This window comes from Caloenas nicobarica, chromosome 17 (genome assembly GCF_036013445.1).
Source record: "Caloenas nicobarica isolate bCalNic1 chromosome 17, bCalNic1.hap1, whole genome shotgun sequence".
Classification (NCBI taxonomy): Eukaryota; Metazoa; Chordata; class Aves; order Columbiformes; family Columbidae; genus Caloenas; species Caloenas nicobarica.
Genome location: NC_088261.1, coordinates 11047567 through 11068929, shown reverse-complemented (window position 1 = coordinate 11068929; position 21363 = coordinate 11047567). Strand labels below are relative to the sequence as shown.

Here is a 21363-nt window from a genome sequence, read left to right as displayed (position 1 = left end):
GCCACCGTCCCCAGCTCAGTGCCCCGTCCCGTGCCTGCCAACACCCCGTGCCAGCCCCGGTGCACGTCCTGCGTGGCCTGCAGCTCCTGCACCGTCAGCAGCTGGAACACAGCGGCTCTGGGGCTCAGGAGCAATCGCCCGGAGCCCTGGGCACGTGGGCAGCTTTGCCCAGTGCCGCAGTGCTGGCCAGCACCGGGACGCGGGCACTGGTTTGGGGTGGGTGCCCCCACTCCCGTCCTGGGGAGGGGGAGACAGTGCACGTTCCCTTCCCTGTGCAGTCGGTGTGCCCCTGCTTTGCTCAGGCCCTGCTCCCCGCCCAGGCCCCATAGCCCCCACAGTTCTGCTGCCCACGGTGGGAGAAATCAGCTGCAATAAACCCTGGAGCCAGACTTGCTGCCTCGTGTCTACCTGCTGCAGCGACACCGCACATACACACACACACGGAGGAAGAGTCAAGGTCCCAGGGCAGTGGAGGTTGCTGGGGGGCACCTTGTTCGTGGTGGGGGTCCATTTGCTGCATCACCCGTCTGAATCTCTCCCTTTCCTTGCTGCATTCCATGCCACATCTGGGACAGCCCCATCCAGCAGCCAGGGCTGGATGGTGTCAGGGTGCCCCTGAGGGGTGTCACATCACCAGGAGGGGGTTCATGCCATGGAGGATCCATCCCTGGCCCAGTCCCCGGGGTCCCTTGGCAGCCCAGGGCTGGATGCTGGGGGGTCATGCTTCAAGGCCCCAGCAGGGTGGGGAGCCTGGGGGTGAGCGGGGGTTTGGGGCACCCCATGGTCCTCATCCGGGGGCTGGGAGGCTCTGTGGGTGGCAGGACATTGCGTCATGGCCACTGCTTTCCCACACTGGAGTGGATGACATTGGGTGATCGGGACCTACCAAGACCTGGCTGGCCATGGGTGACCACACCTGCGTTTTGGTTGGAGGTCAGGGAGCACACGGGGGCTCAGGGATGGCACCTCCTCCCCTGTGAACTGGACCCATGTCCGCACAGCCCACCCCGTGGTGATGGTGCCAGCGTGTTGCTGTGCGACTGCGCTGGGATGGGCAGGCGGGAGCACTGGGCACCAGTGGGAGCACTGGGTGATGCTCCGTGCAGGCACCAGCTGCCCAGTCCCTGCCCAGCAGGCACCAAATCCTCCCTCCCCTCGGGGCTGGCAGAGCCCTGCAAAACACCTGAAGCTACCTGTCCTTCCCCAAAGCTTCTCCAGCATCAAAAACTTGGAGTTCATTTAAAAGCAGCTCTGCAGAGAAGGACTTGGAAGTTCTGGTCAACAACAGGGTGACCGTGAGTCAACAATGCGCCCTTGTGGCCAAGAGACCAATGGTACCTGGGGTGCACTAAGAAGAGTGTGAGCAGCAGGTCGAGGGAGGTTGTTCCTCCCCCTCTGCTCTGCCCTGGTGAGGCCCCATCTGGAGTTCTGGGTCCAGTTCTGGGCTCCCCAGTTCAAGAAGGACAAGGAATTACTGGAGAGAGTCCAGCAGAGGGACACAGAGATGCTGAGGGGTCTGGAGCATCTTTGTGATGAGGAGAGACTGAGAGAGCTGGGGCTGTTGAGCTGCAGGAGAGAAGCTGAGAGGGATCTGATCAATGGGATCAATATCTCAGGGTGGGTGTCAGAGGATGGAGCAGACTCTGTTCAGTGGTGCCCAACGCCAGGGTGAGGGGCAGCGGGCACAGACTGAAACACAGGAGGCTCCATCTGAACCTGGGGAGAAACTTCTTTGCTGGGAGGTGCCAGAGCCTGGAGCAGGCTGCCCAGAGCGGGTGTGGAGTCTCCTTCTCTGGAGACATTCAAACCCTCCTGGACATGACCCTGTGCGATCTGCTCTAGGTGTAGCTGCATTAGCAGGTGGGTTGGACTACATGATCTCCAAAGATCCCTTCCAACCCCAACCATTCTGTGATTAAAGCAGTAAAGGTTGAGGCAGTAAAGGTTGAAGCAGTAAAGCAGTAAAGGTTGGGGGCTGCCTTGGTTGCAGTGACCATGAAATGGTGGAGTTCAGGATCTCATGTGGCGGGAGAAGAATAGCAAGCAGAATTGCAACCCTGGACTTCAGCAGGGCCAACTTTGGCCTTTTCAAACAATTGCTGAGGGAAATCCTGTGGGCAAGGCTGCTTGAAGGTAAAGGGGCCCAAGATAGTTGGTTAGCATTCAGGGACTGCTTCTACCAAGCTCAAGATCAGAGCATCCCAACACATAGGGAGTCAAGGAAGGGAGCCAGGAGACCTGCGTGGTTAAACGGGGAACTGCTGGGTAAGCTCAAGTGGAAGAGGAGAGTTTATAGATCATGGAAGGAGGGGCTGGCCACTTGGGAAGAATATAAGGCTGTTGTCAAAGGATGTAGGGAGGCAACTAGGAAAGCTAAGGCCTCCCTAGAGTTAAACCTGGCAAGACGGGTCAAGGACAACAGGAAGGGCAGGTAAAACTAACACCAGAGGCAATGTAGGCCCACTGATGAATGGGGTGGGTGCCCTGGTGACAGAGGATACAGAGAAGGCAGAATTACTGAATGCCTTCTTTGTCTCTGTCTCCACTGTCCTGAGGAGCCACCTACCCCTGGGGCCCCAGAGGAATCAGGGCAATGGAGGAGTTTGCCTTGGTTGATGAGGACTGGGTTAGGGAGCAGTTAAGCAATCTGGACATCCATAAATCCATGGGTCCAGATGGGATGCACCCGCGGGTGCTGAGGGAGCTGGCTGAAGTTATTGCTGGACCACTCTCCATCATCTTTGCCAAGTCTTGGGAAACGGGAGAGGTGCCTGAGGACTGGAGGAAAGCAAATGTCACTCCGGTCTTCAAAAAGGGCAAGAAGGAGGACGCGGGCAACTATAGACTGGTCAGCCTCACCTCCATCCCTGGGAAAGTGATGGAACACCTTATCCTTGGTGCCATCTCAAGGCATATCAAGGATAAGAGGGTCATCAGGGGCAGTCAACATGGCTTCACCAAGGGGAAGTTGTGCTTGACCAACCTCATAGCCTTTTATGAAGACATAACAAGGTGAATTGATGAAGGCAGAGCGGTGGATGCAGTCTACCTTGACTTCGGTGAAGCATTTGACACCATCTCCCACAGCATCCTCACGGCTAAACTGAGGAACTGTGGTCTGGACAATCGGGTAGTGAGGTGGACTGAGAACTGGCTGAAGGAAAGAAGCCAGAGAGTCGTGGTCAATGGGGCAGAGTCCAGTTGGAGGCCTGTGTCTAGTGGAGTCCCTCAAGGGTCAGTTCTGGGGCCAGTATTATTCAACATATTCATCAACGACTTGGATGAGGGAATTGAGTGTACTATCAGCAAGTTTGCTGATGACACCAAACTAGGAGGAGTGGCTGACACTGGAAGGCTGTGCTGCCATCCAGAGACCTGGACAGGCTGGAGAGTTGGGCGGGGAAAAATTTAATGAAATATAACAAGGAAAAATGTAGAGTCTTACATCTGGGCAGGAACAACCCCAGGTTCCAGTATAGGTTGGGGAACGACCTGTTGGAGAGCAGTGTAGGGGAAAGGGACCTGGGGGTCCTGGGGACAGCAGGATGAGCATGAACCAGCACTGTGCCCTTGTGGCCAGGAAGGCCAATGGGACCTGGGGTGGATTAGAAGAGGGGTGATCAGCAGGTCAGAGAGGTTCTCCTGCCCCCCTACTCTGCCCTGGTGAGACCACATCTGGAATATTGTGTCCAGTTCTGGGCCCCTCAGGTCCAGCAGGACAGGGAACTGCTGCAGAGAGTCCAACGCAGCCACAAAGATGCTGAAGGAAGTGGAGCATCTCCCGTGTGAGGAAAGGCTGAGGAGCTGGGGCTCTTGAGCTGGAGAAGAGGAGACTGAGGGGTGACCTCATTAACGTTTATAAATATATAAAGGGTGAGTGTCATGAGGACGGAGCCAGGCTCTTCTCGGTGACAACCAACAGTAAGACAAGGGGTAATGGGTTCAAGCTGGAACACAAGAGGTTCCACTTAAATTTGAGAAGAAACTTCTTCTCAGTGAGGTTGCCAGAGCCTGGACCAGGCTGCCCAGGGAGGTTGTGGAGTCTCCTTCTCTGCAGACATTCCAACCCGCCTGGACACCTTCCTGTGTAACCTCATCTGGGTGTTCCTGCTCCGGCGGGGGGATTGCACTGGATGAGCTTTCGAGGTCCCTTCCAACCCCTGACATTCTGTGATTCTGTGATTCTGTGGCTATGTGACTCATTAAAATTAATTCCCTGTTTGATATTTTCCCTGCAATCCCACAGATTGTTTTTGTAAGAAACCTGGCACTGCCTTAGCATGGCGGGTCACTCCATATCACCCGTACAAACACGCTGGAGATACGGAGCAGGTATTTGCAGGTTGTAGGTGTTGTTTTACATGCAGAAGGTTTTAACAACTGCTGAACTGAGAGCCAGTGTAGGTGAAAACACCTCTCCAGGCACAGGTGTCAAGGCCGCAAGCAAGTGGGCTTAATTCAGATTTACTTGGAAATGAGGAATCCTTATCCTTCCGCCACCCCAGCTAATTAGGGGGTGACAGAAACCATGAAAAGAAAGGGAGCAATTATTTATACAGCTAAGAATAAGGACATCTTCCCATGATGTTCATCCAGACATTATGTTTCTAAAGCACATTTTATTCTCCACAGCAGGTATGTTTCAGAAGTACAGGGCTTGCAATGTGTTAGTCTGCTTATAATGCAACTAAAATAAAAACAGCTCAAAAGGAAAGAACCCAGCAAGGGAAGCAGAGGAGAAAGAAAAATCTCTCGTGAGCCCAGAGTGCGCCCCACCGCCAGCTGCTCCGCTCCCCCAGCAAAGGGGCCGGCAGGTCTGGCCACATGCCCGGTGAGACGGGCAGCAAGGAAGCCCTAACAGGAGTTAACGGGTTTGATGAGGATGGCAGAAGCTTTGCAGTTCCCGTTGCACAGGCTGCCCCATGTTATGGCCCCCCTGACGTTCAGCCGCACAGAATAACACGCCGAGTACCACCAGCCACCCCCAGAGCTGGAGGCACAGTTACCACTGGAAGTGTCCTGATCCCGATCGCTAGTAGAGAACTTCATGTTGTCGTGTACGACACTGGGACTCTTCGAGGACAAGGCGTCCTCCGCTGTCCCTGAGTACACTCCCAGCCTCAGCCGGTAGCCCTGGGACTCGTCTTCCACACTGAAGGGGTTGTAGTCTGCAAACCTGGTTCTGTTTGTGGCATCCCAGATGACAAACCTGACCTGGTAGACCTTCTGCCTGGAGATCTGATGGATGTACTCAGTGCCCAGCCAGTAGTCGGTGCGCACGTTCCCAAAGCCGTACTTGTAGGTGCTCCAGGACTCGGTCCAGGTGATCTCCGTGCGCTGCCGGTTCCTCTGGATGACCGTCCAGCCCCCGTCCATGTCACAGTACACCACGATGGGGTGCAGTCCTCTGGGCTGGATGACGTAGATGCCGCTGGGGCTGCCAGCAGGGACCTCACTACAGTCCCTGGGCAAACCTGAGGCAGGAGAGGAGATGATTTAATAAGACCCTGTTCAACAATGGGTTGGACTAGGTGGCCTTTAAAAGTCCCTTCCAACCCAAACTATTCTATGATTCTAAGACAGAGGCACATCCCATAGTCCTCCTGTGGCTGTTTCTGCAGGCCCAAGACATTAATGAGACCTGGATTGCCAGAGGAGCAGGGATGGGTGCGAACACCATCCTCACCTGAGCACACAACGCCCGCGTCCTCGTTGTGCCCGCAGTTGTGTTCTCCCCAGGGCCGCCGCGAGCACTGGGTGAGGAGTTCCTCCTCCCCATTGCAGTTCACATCGTCCAGCCAGATGGGCCCAGATCCACGACCGAAATAAGCGTTACTTTTGGCTGATATTGCCTCTCCACAGCCGAGCTGCCTGCACACCACAGAGGCATCTCTCACGTCCCAGCTGTCATCACACACCGTCCCCCACTGATTGCGGTACCAAACTTCCACCCGTCCGGAGCACTGGTTGGAGCCGTTCACCAGCCGGAGCTGACCTAGAACATGGAGAACAACAGTAGAGTGTAGATTTGGAAATGGGGGATGAGGCCAAAGAAAGCTGGAGCCCAGATCAGGAGGTACTTTCTGACTCAAGAAGTGGAATTGAGGCACTAAGATGTAGGGCCTTTACACCTCTGATCGTGTTCCTGGCTGGGGAAGGAGCCTTTGTCTTCCGAAGTCTGCACTTCCAACTATTTTGGTGTGTCTGGGCATGGGTTTGCCATGTGTCTCCTCAACCAGGTGGTCACCAGCCACCCTCTGCCACCACTGCAGGAGCGGTTTCACCCTCCCGGGACTGCGAGTACCCCAGCAGCAAGGCTGAGGGTGAGGCAGGGAATGGTGCAGCCTGGTGAAGTACCCTCAGATAAGGGTATGTCACAGGAGAAGATCACTTCTCAGCGATGGGACAAGTGAAATAGCTGGGGTTGCTGGTGGTAGGAGAACCCTTCCTTTCTTGTGCATCCTTCCCACGGACTGTCTCCACCGTCCTCCCGCAGGGCAGGGGATGTGTGGGGTGGGACAGCCTTGGCTTCGGGGGGCACTGGAGCAAACCCTCTGGGCTTCTCCACACCCACACACGAGCAGAAAGGCGCATGACTGCAAGGTCTCGTGTCCGTACGCACCAGGCGTTTGAGGAGGGGCAGGTGGCTCATGCTGGGGTACGTATCTCTCTTGAGGGATGTTGGGGCTCCGCTGACAGCTCGGGGTGTTGGGAGATGCCCACCCCAACAGCCCACCCTGGGGCAGTCCCAGCTGTGTACCACGGGCAGAAGAGTTCCCATGTACCTACCGCTCGTGGACACGCTCAGAGCAGACACGGTTTTATTCGAGACAGATTGATTGAAGAGGGACAGGCTGGAGACGTTCCCGGTGAGAAGTGGGGCAGGCAGGGCCAACACACAGGTGAGGAGCAGGAGAGGAGCGTACGGGGCAGCTGGGGAGGAAGGTACAAGACAAGAGTCAAACAGAGCATCCCACTGTCAAACGTGATGGGGAATCAGCTGCAGTGAGCTGAAACAACTGCAAGTCACTCCAAAACTGGGAGGACAGCATGGGGTTGCCTTTCTGATGTGAACCTTGTAGCTGGACTCCTCCTTGTCCCCAGGATTCGTGCCAGAGCCCAAGGTGCCCAAGAAATTTAGGGGGCAAAATCAAACAATAACAAGAGAGTCCTTTGCAGATCAGAAGAAATTTGTCCAAACAGAAACTTTGCAGAATATTTTCTGCCCCTCCAGCTCGCTAAAGAGCTAGATGGTATTTCTTCAGACATAAATTCTGGAAAATCCAAAGAAAAAAACAAGTTGTAATCAAATAGAAGTAATAATGTTATTCAACTTAATTATAATAATAGTTATCCCAAGATTAAAATCTGAACATTCATTTAAAGATGGCATCACAGCTGCACCTCTGGGGGTTACAGCAATGTTGGATTGCAAAACATGTGGAAATGGATGACTTTTCCGATGGTGCCCCTATTTCGGACACTCCGCAATGATGGACCTTTGACAGCAATTGGAAACCTACGCTTTCATACGCCAGTAAACTCAATCTTACATTTTTACTACATTTACACTTTGGTTTATAACTCTGCTGGGCTAGAAATAAAGTGCAATGACTGTCTGCTAGATGTGAACCTGTCCTTTCCTCTGAACCTGTCTCTGCTCTGCTGGGACAGAGGGACAGTACGAGGAGATGAGTTGCTGCCATAGTCTTCTTTGTGCAACATCTTCTCTGCCCCCAGTGACCCATCTACATGTGAAAGGCCACCCTGACCTCCCCTCTGTGGGATTTTCCCTCCTGCTCCTGAGCCCAGCCCTGGGCAGACCCTGTTCGAAGGGACCTGCCCTCACTTTGCAGGACCCCAAGCCTCGCTGAAGCTCTCCCCATGCATTCACAGCGATGCGAGGTGTGAGACCCCTGTGCCTCCAGCCAGAGGGACACGGTGACCGGGTCTGCAGGACGGCCAGCACCCCTCCAGTATGACCCAGTGCTGGTCGGTCCCTCCTCTGGTCTCCAGGACAGGGAAACACGCAGGTTCCCTCTTCCCACACGGGCTCCCTGAGCATCTGCCCTGACACTGCCCAGGGAGCTGGGCTGGGGACAGACCTGGGGACTTGCATGTCCCTTTTCAAACCTTCTCCCTTGCCCTGGGAGAAGCACCACAGACCTTGACTCTGCCCCTGCTTTGTGCCCTGTGCCATCTCCTGCCTCTGTGGCAAGTTCTCCATCCATGGGAGACATTGGACAACTCTGTCAGGGGGAGGGTCTCAACACCCCCCACCTGGCACTGCTTCTGGGGGCGCACGGATGGGGAAACCGCCCTGCCCCACTCCCCACGCTCATACTCACCCATGTCGACTCCACGGGGACACTTGGAAGTCCAGAAAGTTACTGTAGGTATGCTTTGAGTCACAAGATTTATAGCTTTGCTGTGCCGGGGGAGGAGTGCGGTGACACCGCTGCGCTGGTCCCGTCCCACTCTCCTCTTGGGGTGTGTTAATGAGGGTTGATGAGCTGCCAGCGATGGGGCTGTAACCCGCAGCAGGGGTGTTCATCTGCTCTCATAAGAGCCCTTATCAGGATCTGAGTAAATACAGCCCAGGAGCAGCAAATGGCATCCAGGCACTTCCATGTGTCAAGCGGGACTTTTCCTGGCCATGGCTGTGCCACCAAGAGATGTTTGGAGATATTTGCTGAGCTCCCTCCTGTCACCCCCACAGGGCACAACCCTGGTGATCATCACACTGTCATCACACAGGGTCTGGGGTCCCTCCTGCCCAATGGATGCGGAGATGGAGAGGGGCTGGATGCAGCAAACCAGCACCAGGGAAGAGCCCAGGGCAGCGACCGTCCCTGTGCTGGGCACTGGGGAGGCCAAACCTCCAATCCTGGGGGCAGTTTTGGGCCCCTCACACCAAGAAAGGCCTTGAGGTGCTGGAGGGAGTTGAGAGAAGGGGAAGGGGCTGGAGCACAAGTGTGATGGGAGCGGCTGAGGGAGCTGGGGGTTCAGCTGGAGAACAGGAGCTGAGGGGAGACCTTCTGATCTCTGACCTGCCTGAAAGGAGCTTGGAGCCAGGGGGGTCGGGCTCTGCTCCCCAGGAACAAGCGCCAGGACCGGAGGAAACGGCCTCAAGTTGCGCCAGGGGAGGTTGAGGTTGGATCTGGGGAACAATTTCTTCCCCCAAGGGCTGTGGGGCATTGGAACAGGCTGCCCAGGGCAGTGGTGGAGTCACCATCCCTGGAGGGGTTGGACAGACGGAGATGAGGTTCTCAGGACATGGGGCAGTGCCAGGGCTGGGGTAATAGTTGGACTTGATGACCTTGAGGGTCTTTTCCAACCAGAACGATTCTATGATTCTATTCTATGATTCTATGCAGCAGTGCGGAGCTCCCCAATGCTGGTTAAAAGCACCCCCACCCCCCCGGCCCTCCTGGGGCGCAAGGGGGAGCGGGGGCAGCCGCGGGCAGCAAGCAGGCAGGAGGCAGCTCCCATCACCGCGGGGACGTCCTCATGCCAGCGTGGCCTCATTGAACAGCCGCTGCTTGCTGGTAGCAAGATGTTCTCTACCCATTTTATGGACATTTGTTTCTAAGCAGATATTCCTACTTCCCTCTCCTTGACATTTTTCTTTTCCTTGTTGGCCTCTGGAGCATCTGCAAGGTGGGAAATGATTGTCTCCCAGCTGTGAGGTGGGAGCAGTGGTTTATTTTCCCAGCAGAAACCTCAAAGCATATCCTGAGTAAAGAGAACACTAATATCTCTGCTGTCATGTACCTGTGCACACACATAAAATTTTATTGCTATGAATGTGTCACTTTCAGCACCTATTGCGAGCATTATAAACCAGGATTAAGTTTATGTAAAGCAAATATTAATCTGTCGGGAAGACTGAACTCAAAAGTCTAATATCATCCAAGTATGGGCAGGAAGGAAATTATTGTAATAGCTGATAAACTCTAACCCCACATTCACCAGGAGAAAGGAGCCTTGGGTTCCCATCTCATTGACAGAGGAACCTCCTCTTTGGTTTCACTGCCTGCAAATGAAGACACCAAAAGCACCATTTACGAACACTTTGCTGCTTACTGAACCCTAATTCAGAAGCCAGGGCCTTCGTCGTGTATTCGCATTTCTTTTTGCACAAGTGTTAGTGAACTTTCCTCCTACCATCAACCTGCTGTTTGGCCAGTTGTCTCTGCCCCTGCCTGTGCTGGTGCAGGAGCTCCAGCTCCCTTGTCCTCTCCTCCGACATTGCCAGGGAATTTGAGGCTTTTCCAGGATTGGGAGCAGTGAAAGGATATCTCTGCTGCTCAGGGGTAACACACCAGCCCATCTGCTTCCATTCGCCTTTATCCCGGCCTGTTACAAGGATTTTGCTGTCCCCTTCCCATATCAGACTGAGCTGGCAGCTGACCACGGCCCCCTTTTTTTGGGACCCACACAGGCACTGCTGAACCTCAAAGAGTTCACCTGAGCAGGGACCATCCCTGCACCAGCATAAATGAGACCGTCGAGGTGACAGACCACTGGTGTGGGGCAGAGCGAGCAGGAGGACACTGATGCTCTCCTGCATCCCTGCAGCAGCCGCCAGCACCTGGGGTGGCATTTGCCACCGAGTAGAGCAGGCCGGTAAAATCCACCTGCCCCAAGAAAATGCCTCCTGACCCCAAATTTGCATGTGGAGGGGATGGAGCAGGTGAAAAGTATCTTCCTGTCCCCTGCCAGTGACAGCTGGTGCTTTGAAATGTGGGATTAATTAAAATCCACCATGTACAAAGCAAACAAAGATGGTCAGCAAACGCTGGGATGCTCCCGGCCTCTCTGTTCCCAGCCTGCATGGACTTTCTGCTTCCATGCAGAAATCCCAGAGCTGCATCTGGCCACTAAACCAGGAGGCCATTGGCCTCTTCCCTTACTAAAAACCCAAGGTCACCACTAGCCCTACACCGTCCTAGTCCCTGTGCCTGTCCCTTGCAGTTATGGATTAAAGGTTCATCACATAAGCAAGGCTCCTGCAGCACATCCCACCCCTGATTGTGACCGGTGCCGTGCAGGGAGGGAAGAGGCACCCAGCGCTCATCCCCGATGCCACCAGGAGCAATGCTGACGTCTGTGTGACAGAAAACCCAACCCCGGAGCCCCAGGGGCAGCTGGGGCAGGAACTGGCAGACAAACCTTGCGCAAGGTGCTCCTGGTCTGAACTACAAGACAGAAACATCTCACGGTTGTCAGTAGGCTGAGGCCCTTCCCCGTGGCTGTGTGAGGTCAGGGGACCTCCAGGGCTGGTGGGACACCCTGAGAACCAGCTACCAGAAATCAGACTTCTCAGCACACGAGAGAGCTGACCCCAGCGGCAGGAGCCGTGTCTCATCCCCTGGGAACCCAGCATGGCACTGTCTCGTGGCTGGGCAGCTCCTCTCTTCCCTTCAGAGCTTGTCTTCTGTCCCCCTGTGAGCCCAAAGGACAACGTGAGACAGGGCAGGCGCATTATAACCACGTCACCTCCCCGCAGACCTCCTGGTTTCCTCCTGAACACTCTTGAGGCACAACGTGATCATCAACTGGTACAGGAATGAAAAGGAAGAGATATGGATGAGCACTGGATCAGTGTGTCAACTCATCTTTGAGAAACAAATTGCTTAAAAAGGAAGAAATTAATGCCTAGCAAACGTGTACCAAGAAATAGAAGCCCCTGAGTGGCTCCGTGGCTGCTGGCGATGCTGCGGTGGCATCTGCTGCCTCCAGCCGCCGGCTGAAATGCGGGAGCCCACCCTGCACAGAGCTCCGCGGGGCAGGGACAGAGGGACAAGCTGCTCACTGCTTCCCGTCATCCAAAACCTGGACTTTATTGCCATGGATGAACTGATTAGCAAGCAAAGAACAAAATTAAGTGCTCTTACAGTGGTACCTTTGCGCCATTCGTTTAAACCACTGCGACGATTTAACGCTCTGCCGTGGGGACTCTGTGACCACGGAATTTCAGCCCGGGGAAGGGCTGGGGTTGTTAGGAGCCACCTTGCAGGTAGGGCAGGTCGTTGCTGATCTCATCACTGCTTTGTGCACTGCATGTACTGCAAGTTCTCAGAGAAAACGGGCTAGAGGAGTTCGCAGTGTGCAGACACAGGCATCATGGACCGTCTTTAGCAGAGGGACAGGTTTGAACACAGCTTTTGAAAGGTGGTGTTGGCACCAGACTGGGTGTGACAAGAGCTGTTCAGGGGGAATTTTATTGGAGTTAAAATTAAAAATGTTACCTAAATTCTCTAATTATATCCCTTTTTCTCCCTTATTCGTATCCATGTGTAACAGTTGTGCTGAGTTTTGGTACCTTCCCAGTGCTCCCAACACCCACACATCAGCCGCACTCTCTCCGCATGGGGCCAAGCTGTCCCCTTGGCCAAGTTCATGAGCGTCGCCCCTCGGCACAGCGCACAAGGTCACTGCAGGAAACCAGCGTCACAGGGATGAAACACAAGGCTGTTCGAGTTTGCCAGTGCTGTTGGCAAAATCCAGCTCTCCAGATGAATCCTTCATATTCCAAACCCAAGAAATAAGATGACACAGATGTCCTCATATCATCCCGGGGCCATCCTCCAAAGAGGCACTTCTAACACCCTTTTACTTTCAAGCCACTGAATTTTCATATGCACTCATGGCATGTGCAGCCCCACAGCGATGCGGCTGCCAGGTTCTATCAGTTCAGCAGAACATCATTTGCTTTACAGTGCTACAACACTCGATTACAGCATCCTCTTCCCTCTGCCCATAGCTAGAAACTATTTTGAGGTCAAGGCTGCTTGTCTCATGAAATACCTTGCTAGGTGTTAGGCAGCAAAGTGACTTTTTTTCCTATCCTGTCCTAATAATTTGGCTACAGCTACAGGCTTGGCGGGGCTCAGCCGAGCCCCGACTGCAGCAATTACTGCCCTGTCCTGGTTCCTGCATCTCAGGTCCCCTCCAGGCTGGCCCTGGCCTCGGGGCGGTTTCAGCAGGGCCATGGGAGAAGCTCTGCAGGAGGCACTGTGTCCATGAGCTGGGGCTGCCAGGCTTCTCCAAAAAGGGAAACCAGCAGCTTAACATCGTCTCCTCTTGGCCAGTGCTGAGTGGTCCGGTGAGAGCAGTGTGACTTGGCCTGAGGATGGGGGTCTCCTCACTCCTCTCAATTCTCCAGCCACAGTGCATATGGAGGTGCTTCCTTACCCACTACCCAGCCTATTAAAAATGCTTCTTTTAGGCCAGAGCAAATTTTTACCAAGTAGAGATCAGCAAAGAGAAGACCCCTTCTCAAAGACACCCTTGGGTGCCAAAGCAAAGGTCCCGCGGTCAGGTGCAAAAGCCATCTCCGGTGCAGAGGTGACCACAGCTCCCTACGTCTTGTCCACATGGCAACAAGAGAGGCCCCAGCACCTGCGGGACACCCGCAGCTGCGACTGACCCCAAGGCAGGATTTTCCCTTGGGTTGCTGGTTTGACTGAAAACGAGTTAGTTTTCTCCATGCAGTTAGAAACTTTTTCTTTTTCACAGCTAGCATGGCCATTGTTTGGATTTAGTTTGAGAACAAGAAGACAACACCCCAAGACAGAGTTGATGTTTTTCTCCAAGTAACTTTCCAGTGTTTTTGAGTTGGAACAAAGAGAATATAAGAAGTTACAGTTACCTTAGTTGTTCCCTGGGAGCCAAGGCCTTTCCGAGCTCCCTGTCTGCAGTGCAGGCAGCTGGGAAGGGGGACATGGATGGGACAGACCTTGACTGACATCCAGACTCATCAATGAGATCATTCCACGCCACTGGCGTCACACTTTCTATTTAAGGAGAGGTGGGTTTTCCGGCCGGAGAGATGGATACCTGTTTGGTTCTGCTCCGTTCCAGTGGAGTTCTGTTTGGAACTTCTCTTTAGGTTTTTTCCATCCTGCCATTTGCAGAGGCCTCTGGGCCTTTCTGCCTTTTTCTTGCTTCTGTCCCCGGGATCAGGGTTTGGCACCAGGGTGCTCCTTCCTGGGACCGGCTGCTCCCTGCAGATGGAGTTCATGACGAACTGCATGGAGTATCTTTTATATTCTATTTTCCATTTTATATATATTACTACTAGTAATGGTAGACTAGTATTATTTCTGTTACTTTATTAAACCGTTTATCTCAGTCCATGAGTTTCTCCCCTTTTGATTCCCTCCCCTGTTTCGGGGTCGGGAGGAGGCTAGTGAGTGCTATTGTGGTTTAGATTGTGAGCGCGGGTTAAACCACAACACTTGGTGACATTCGTCAGTGAGGAGGTATTTCCTGGGCAGGATTTTGGGAGGGCTGTGAGGTATTTCCTGGGCAGGATTTTGGGAGGGCTGTGAGGTATTTCCTGGGCAGGATTTTGGGAGGGCTGGGGCTGGGCTGCTGAGCGGGGTTTGCCTGTTGCACACTCCTGCGGTGTAGCTGCCTGTGCCACGGTGCCAGCCCAGCGCTCAGCTGAGCAGCTACCAGAACCCAGTAATGCCGATCAATATTTGTTCCAACAGTAAAATGATGACTGGAAATACATAAATATGCATATTTGTGTCTGGGGTGGACATCTACTGCCATGTCTCTCAAAGCCGTACCAGGGGTCTGGCACCTGGGATGGTGCTGCCCGCAGCCCACGCCTGTTCAGAGGGGAGGCTGCCACAGCCCCTCCTGTTTTAGCAGGACCACCAGCCCAAAAACATGCTCTGGGCTCACCGGTATGAAGTAAAGCCAGAGCCTTTTGGTCAAGTTCAACAGCTTGCTGATGTTGGAAAGAAATTAAAGCCTAGCTGAGTTAGATCCAGGCTGGAGCCAGGAGAGCTCGGCTCCAAGCTCAGCATCCAGGATCATAGAATCACAGACTCACAGAATGTCCTGAGCTGGGAGGACCCACAAGGATCACGGAGTCCAACCCCTGTCCCTGCACAGGACACCCCACAGGTCACCCCGTGTGTCTGAGGACGTTGTCCAGTCTCTTCTTGAACACTGTCAGGTTGGGGCCGGGACACCTCCCTGGGGAGCCTGTTCCAGTGTCCAGCACCTCTGGGTGAAGAACCTTTTCCTCATGTCCAACTGCCCCTCCCCTGGCACATCTTCCTGCCGTTCCCTGGGGTCTGTCCCTGTCACAGAGAGAAGAGCTGAGCCCTGCCCCTCCTGCTCCCCTGCTGAAGCTGCAGGCCCGTGAGCTCTGCCCTCGGTCTCCTCTGCTCCAGCTGAACAAACCCAGGGACTTCAGCCGCTCCTCACACGGCTTCCCCTCCAAACCCTTCACCAGCTTCGCAGCCTCCTCTGGACACTCTCCAGCAGCTTTATCTCCTTTGCTCCTGTGTCCCCAGCCCTGCACACAGTGAATGCTCCAGGTGAGGCCGCCCCAGCGCAGAGCAGAGCGGGACAATCCCCTCCCTGCCCGGCTGGCCCTGCTGTGCTGGGTGCACCAGGACACGGTTGCCCTCACCCATTGAGCCTGCCCAGCACTGCAGGGACCTGAGGACATGCCAGGGGATGACAGCAGCAAAGCGACTGAGCATCTATCGGTGTCTCCATGGGATCTGCACCCATCACGTGTTACGAGCTGGGCAGTGTTGGCTGCCACACTGGGAGAGGGTCGGTGATGCTGGTGCTGCTTGGGACATCCCCTGACAGCCCTGTGTGACCCGTGGCACACAGTGGGGTTGGGGTTTTCCTGCACCTGGACCCCCGCAGCCTTGTCCTCGCTGCAGGTGCTGCTCTGCCCACCCCACCTGCCGCCTGTCAGGGACACGGACATGACCTCAGCACCAGGCAGGCGGCCATCGCCAGCGGAGCTGATTGACTGAAATCAGCCGGGGAAAACTGTGACAGAAAGTTTAGCACGGTCTCCATGGAGTGTATTAAAGGGGTGTCAGTCATCTAATAGGATAAGTAACACAAGCTGTGTTGCACAAAGAGGAGCGCTAATGGGATATTGCTTTATGCAGGAGACAGTTTGATGTATCTGGGCCACTGCTAACTAAATCCTCCCTGAAGTCCCCTCTTTGTGGCTCTTGTGGCTCCAGGATTAATCAGCTCTCTCCTTTTTATGTGAAAGACATGAGGCCATGGGCTGCCTGCAGCTCCCAGTGCAAAGCACCGCGGGAGCCCGTGTTACCCTCTGGTGGCGGGAGCACGGCGGCAGCCCCGGCCACCCGCAGGGGCTGTGTGCTGCTCTCAGCTCCTGATTTATTTACGGTGGCTCATGCCTGCACGATGCCCGGGGACCTTGTGTGGTCCAGCAGGCACTGGGGCACGTGGCAAGCCCTGATTTTGGTTGCTGGCAGCTCCCTGGGGCGCAGGGGAGAAGCACGTCGTGACACACATGGCCAAAGTCGTGCTTAGGATCATAACTCGGGCTCATCCTGACTTTGGAGCACTTGAGGCAGGGTTGACTTCTGGTAGTCCAGGAATCCTCCCCAAAACCAAAAGTCTTCCGCATAAAAAGCCACAGGGAGGAAAAAAGAGACTCACAGGGAAACATTGAAAACCCCTCTGAAAGAAACCCCCAGCAACCTCAGCGGCCTGTGTCTTGGTGGGTAACAGGCCAAGTGGCCCCAGGAGGATCCAGATGTCCTCCAATGTTGTGCAGCTGAGGCATGAAGGAGAGAAAAATGCCCCGTTTTACACCAGTGTACAGTTAAGCAGAGCCCTGCCCAGAGACAAGCTCTGAGAGCAGCTGCAGGACCTTCCATCAGCAGAATCGTTTGGGTCCTCGCACCCCTACTCTCTCCTCTGTGTGCATTTCATCCCCAAAACCCCGTTCCAGCAAGATGCGACGTCCATTTGTGAGACCAAGGCTCGTGGCCCAGCAGATGTCTCTGCTGCAGCCCCTGGTTCGGGTGCAAGCACTGGGGGCTCCAGCTGGGTGGTGCTCACAGGCTCCAAGCTGGTTCAGGGTCCTCAGGCCACGCCGGTGTCACCTGCGGCAGCGGTGGCAGCAGAACACGCACCAGCCTTGCTGCCACAGCCGTGGTGCTGCCACAGCCGTGGTGCTGCCACAGCCTGGAAGGGCAGGACGGGGTAACTGGGAGGTCTGAAGAGTCATGGGGGCTGACTGAGGAACATCATTGCTCAAGACGCAGGAGCACAAGAGGAAATAGTTTTCAAGAACATATTCCAAGGGCAGCAGGATGCTGCGTCCAGGGATCCTGTGTAATCAAAGGTCCATCAAGGGAGGGAGTAAGTGACCCAAAGAAGGGCTTTGCAAACCAACAGGTCAAATGTCTCCAAGTCAAAGCATGTCCCTGGAAGCTGTTGGGAATGTCAGTGTTGCGGCATTTCCCCAGGTGCCCTCAGGCCAGGCAAGCAGAGGCACAAGCCCGGGGACACCCACGTGTCACCTCTCCCAGTGCTCGCTGGCTCCTTGCTCCTGTGGCTCACCACTCCTCAAACTCATTCTCCAGACACGCATGTGCCAGTCTTGTAAAGCTTCTGCTTTTGTCTCTGAGGAGGAAAAATCCAAGAACATCCTCAGAGAGGCAGCTTTATCTCCTCCTCGTATTCAACTAATTTCCTCAGATAAATCCCCTTAGTTCCAGCAGGGTTTAACAGGAGTGGAAGGCTGTTTGAAATGAGTCTAAACACTTCTGTTTCCTATATGTATGTCTTTCAACTTTAAACCAGCCTTTTTAAGTGCTTCTAAAACAGCCCTCAGTCTCAGACAGGCATCAAAGGAAGAACTGGCCAGTCAGGACAGCCGTCTGCCTTCTCGTCCTAAGTTTGCAAAGGAATCACAAGATAACAAATTAATTCCCCAACTAACGTGAATATTTCATGCCGAAAGGGTTTTCTACAGCATCCAGTCTGAGGAGGCTTTTGAGTGTGCATTTGTACAAGGAGTTATTTCCCTGTTCATACTGAGATGGCATCTGGCAGCTACGATGTAAAGGCACTAATCTTCTACATTCGCAAAGAAACATTTGAAAAGAAGCTCTTAGGGTTGCAAAAGTTTGAAGAATGACGAAGTTTTCCATCCTTAAGTAGAAAAGTGACCAAGAAATAACTGACGACTTCAGTATAGTATTACATAACCAGAAATATTTGCAAAGTTTAAAGAATAAAGACTACAAAGCATCTACTAAAGAAGAGAATTTCAACAGGGGGATTTTTAGAATTGCTTATGTGATTTTAAAAAGAAAAGGGATGAAGAGGCTTCATTTCCCAAAGGACTTTATGGCTTTGCAACATGACTGCAACCATCGTTTTTTGGAGTGCTGAGCAGAGTGTTATGACAGCACTTTCCACTACAAAGTTCTGTTTCTGCCCTAAAAATAATTCTAAGAAGTTTGTTTTCTCGCTTTGAAGGTCAGATCTTTCCCTAGCTGCTTTCCTTTCATTTGAGAAGATGCTCTATTTGGTTGCCTGTCTTTGGGCACAGCTCTCTCCAGATTTACCAGCTCTATTTGCAGTGTATTTGCAATCTGACATCTCTTTGCCGGTGGTCTGTGCAGCATCACATCAACAACTCTAACACTGATGACTGTCTTTCTAGGAGAACAACGAAGAGGAGAATTTTGATGCTGCAGCCCAGGACAGGTACCTGGGAGGTGAGACACATCGGCTTGTGCCCAAGGAGGTGGCATTGACTGACAGGCTTGTTGTTTGTCCCTTGTTGAGATAGAACAACAGATTTCCTTGATGGGCTCAATGGTTTGCTTAGCAAACAATCATTTGCCTTCATCCCAAGTGTAAAAGTCATTTTACGTGCTTCCTGATCTGCAAAGACAAGTTTGCAGTAACCCAGAATTAGATCCCAAGTTGCTGCTGGTCATCCCCAGCAGCGTCTGTGAAGGGCTGTGCATCGAGGACCGGTCCTACCACCTTCCAGCAACTGCGCCCCTTGCTCAGCTCTGCTGTCCCTCCTTTGAGCAGGGAACTGCCCCGTGGAGAATGTCACCTCTCATAGACCGACGGGCGAGAAAGGTGAATGGGTGTGGGACAGGAGATGGAGATGGCACAGCCCCGAGCCAGGCTGGGAAGAGGACAGAGAGCCCCAGCAGGACAAGGGTGGCTGGGGGATGCTGGTGCAGGCGAGGGAGGATGGGGACGGAGGGGAAGGACAACAGTGGCTGAGGGCTGGAAATGGGGAGCGGGAGGATAGATGGGGCTCCTGGCAGGGGTTGGCAGTCACCACGGTTCCCATCACACACTCACTGCTTGAATGCTGAAGGTACCAGTCATGGCTCCATTTGGGAAGAGGCAGCCGATGATCAGGCTTTGCTCCAGTGGGCTTTGTCCTCACAGGGATGCTCTCATCTGGCTGTGATTAAAGCCTCCAGAAGAGCTGAAGCTGCACAGACCTCCCATCTCCAGGTCATCTGTGGGAGCACCTTCTTGACAGCGACACTGTCCCGTTGCTGAGGTTTGCACCATTAACATGTACCTGGGAACACTTGCCTGCTGAGCACAGATTGTCCTCATTGCTGGTGGTTCACCACCCCGGTTTCAGTACCTCACAAAACAGGATGGACCATCAGTCACCGCAAGGACAGTCCTCTCCTTCCCAGCAGAGCCAAACATCCAGCCTATGACCTGGGTTTTCTTTCAAGCCTCAAACTACTCTTCAAGAAATCTCTGGTGCTGTCTGGGGACTGGTTGCACACATTGTCCAAATGCAGGACTGCCATCTCCTGGGCAGCTGGGAATCTCAGCCTGCAACAGCCCCAGAAAACCATCCCAGAGTAACTCAGAGGCCACGTGGCTCAGAAGGCGCTGTGATGGCAGGTACTGCCCATGAAGACAAATTCAGCCTTTGAGTACTTCAAATGCAGCTGCAGTACGAGCTCCAGGGTCAATTAACAGCTCTGTGGCCAGTGGGTGTTCAACCTGTGCACTAAGCAGAGCACGATTCCCACCACTGAGTAATGAGGTTTTGCTCTAATGCAAACATGAGCAGGGCATCATGTACTGAAAGTCCCTGGAGAGCCAACTGGGCTTGAACAGACACCCTTTGCCACTCCGCGGCGCCTTTGGTGCAGTTTCTTACACACCATTTCCCAACCTGAAAGAGGATTTGGGGAAACCAGACCTTCACCAGATGGTCCTGCACCGATGCCAGAGGGTCGCTGTGCCTTGGAGCCCGACGGTTTGCCGCGGAGGAACAAGCACTTGGCTCCATGCTGGACGCGTCCCTCCCCGCGGGCTCTGCCCTGCGTCCCGCTCCCCCGGGACTCCCCCTGCCCCAGCACTGGCCTCGTCCCCACCGGTCCCCCAGCCCACACACTGTCACTCCACGTGGCCGGACCCCTCATGCAGCCCCAGTGCCTGAGCCCGCAGTGGGGCCGTGCACGCTCACCTCTGCCTTTTGGCCAAACACCTCCACCCCAAACTACCTGCCCCGCAACATCCCAAACTCTCCCCTTTTCATCACACGCCAGTTTTCCCTCTCCTCTCCACCTTCCCCTGCAGCCCAACAAGGCAGGCAGGAGCCACGGCGGATTTCAGCCCAAGCAGTTACGGTCTGACACAATGGCAGGTAATGTAACCAAGCCTTACAGGAAGGACCACACAATCCCTTTTTACTGGCTGGAGCTGCCTGCACTTTGAAAATAACTCCTATAGCACCTTAGAGAAGTGGTGGGAATCCTCGACAGCTGTTCTTAAACTCACCGCCAGATTTGTGGCATTAAACCTCCATTCTGGGAGCAGCAGGAAAGAAGAACAAGTATCGCCATAATAAAGATTTAGATGCCTCAGCTTTAATTTTGTGGTCTATATAAGTGTGCAGAAATTAGGAGAAGACGCTGACTTGGAACAGGAAAACTATGGAGGCGTCAGCAGTGCTCCCAGAGGATCATTTCGGACGTGATCTCTGTTTGCCTGGTGTGGTGGGATGACAGCGGGAAGCCGGGTGCCCCAGGCAGGATGTGCAGGGCCCTTTTTAGCAGCACCACGGCAGATACAGGACCTGCAGATACAGGGCATTTGTCGGGATAAAGCCAAGCAGAGGATGCACCACGGGAGCAGACATGGAGGTTCTAATTGCGTGGGTGAACCTGGAGGTGACCAGGCTGAGACTAAGCCAAGCAGAGCAGGACGCTGATGTGCCTTTTCTTGTAGGAAGGACAACCCCAAATTTAGTCCAAACATAGAAGCCAAGTTAAAGACATCAAGTGTAGCAATGCAGTGAGAAGAGAGTCTGTGTCCAGCAGCCCTGTACAGACTGTCAGAGAAGCCAAACACCCACTCTGTGACTGCATTTCTCCCATTAAGTGACCCTGCAAAGTAATTTCTTGCTGCACAACATGGCACTTGCACAGGAAAATAACAGGAGCTGAGCTTTGTCCTCCACAGCACCCATGGCCAAGTGAGGTCCGGCAGCCACCCATTCACCCCGGCTCTCTCCAGAACCTTGGAAGAAGCATC

The 21363-nt window shown here is 53.9% G+C and overlaps 1 protein-coding gene across 1 annotated transcript; it reads right to left on the bottom strand.

The window, feature by feature from the left end:
• Positions 1 to 4854: 4854 nt before the first annotated feature.
• LOC135995866 (fibrinogen-like protein 1-like protein) lies at positions 4855 to 8352 on the bottom strand. Its single transcript, XM_065647472.1, has 4 exons — positions 8349 to 8352; positions 6790 to 6933; positions 5687 to 5995; positions 4855 to 5474 (listed from the first exon to the last, which is right to left on the bottom strand). Exons 1-4 carry the CDS (start codon positions 8350 to 8352, stop codon positions 4855 to 4857), a joined length of 1077 nt encoding a protein of 358 aa, XP_065503544.1.
• Positions 8353 to 21363: the final 13011 nt, after the last annotated feature.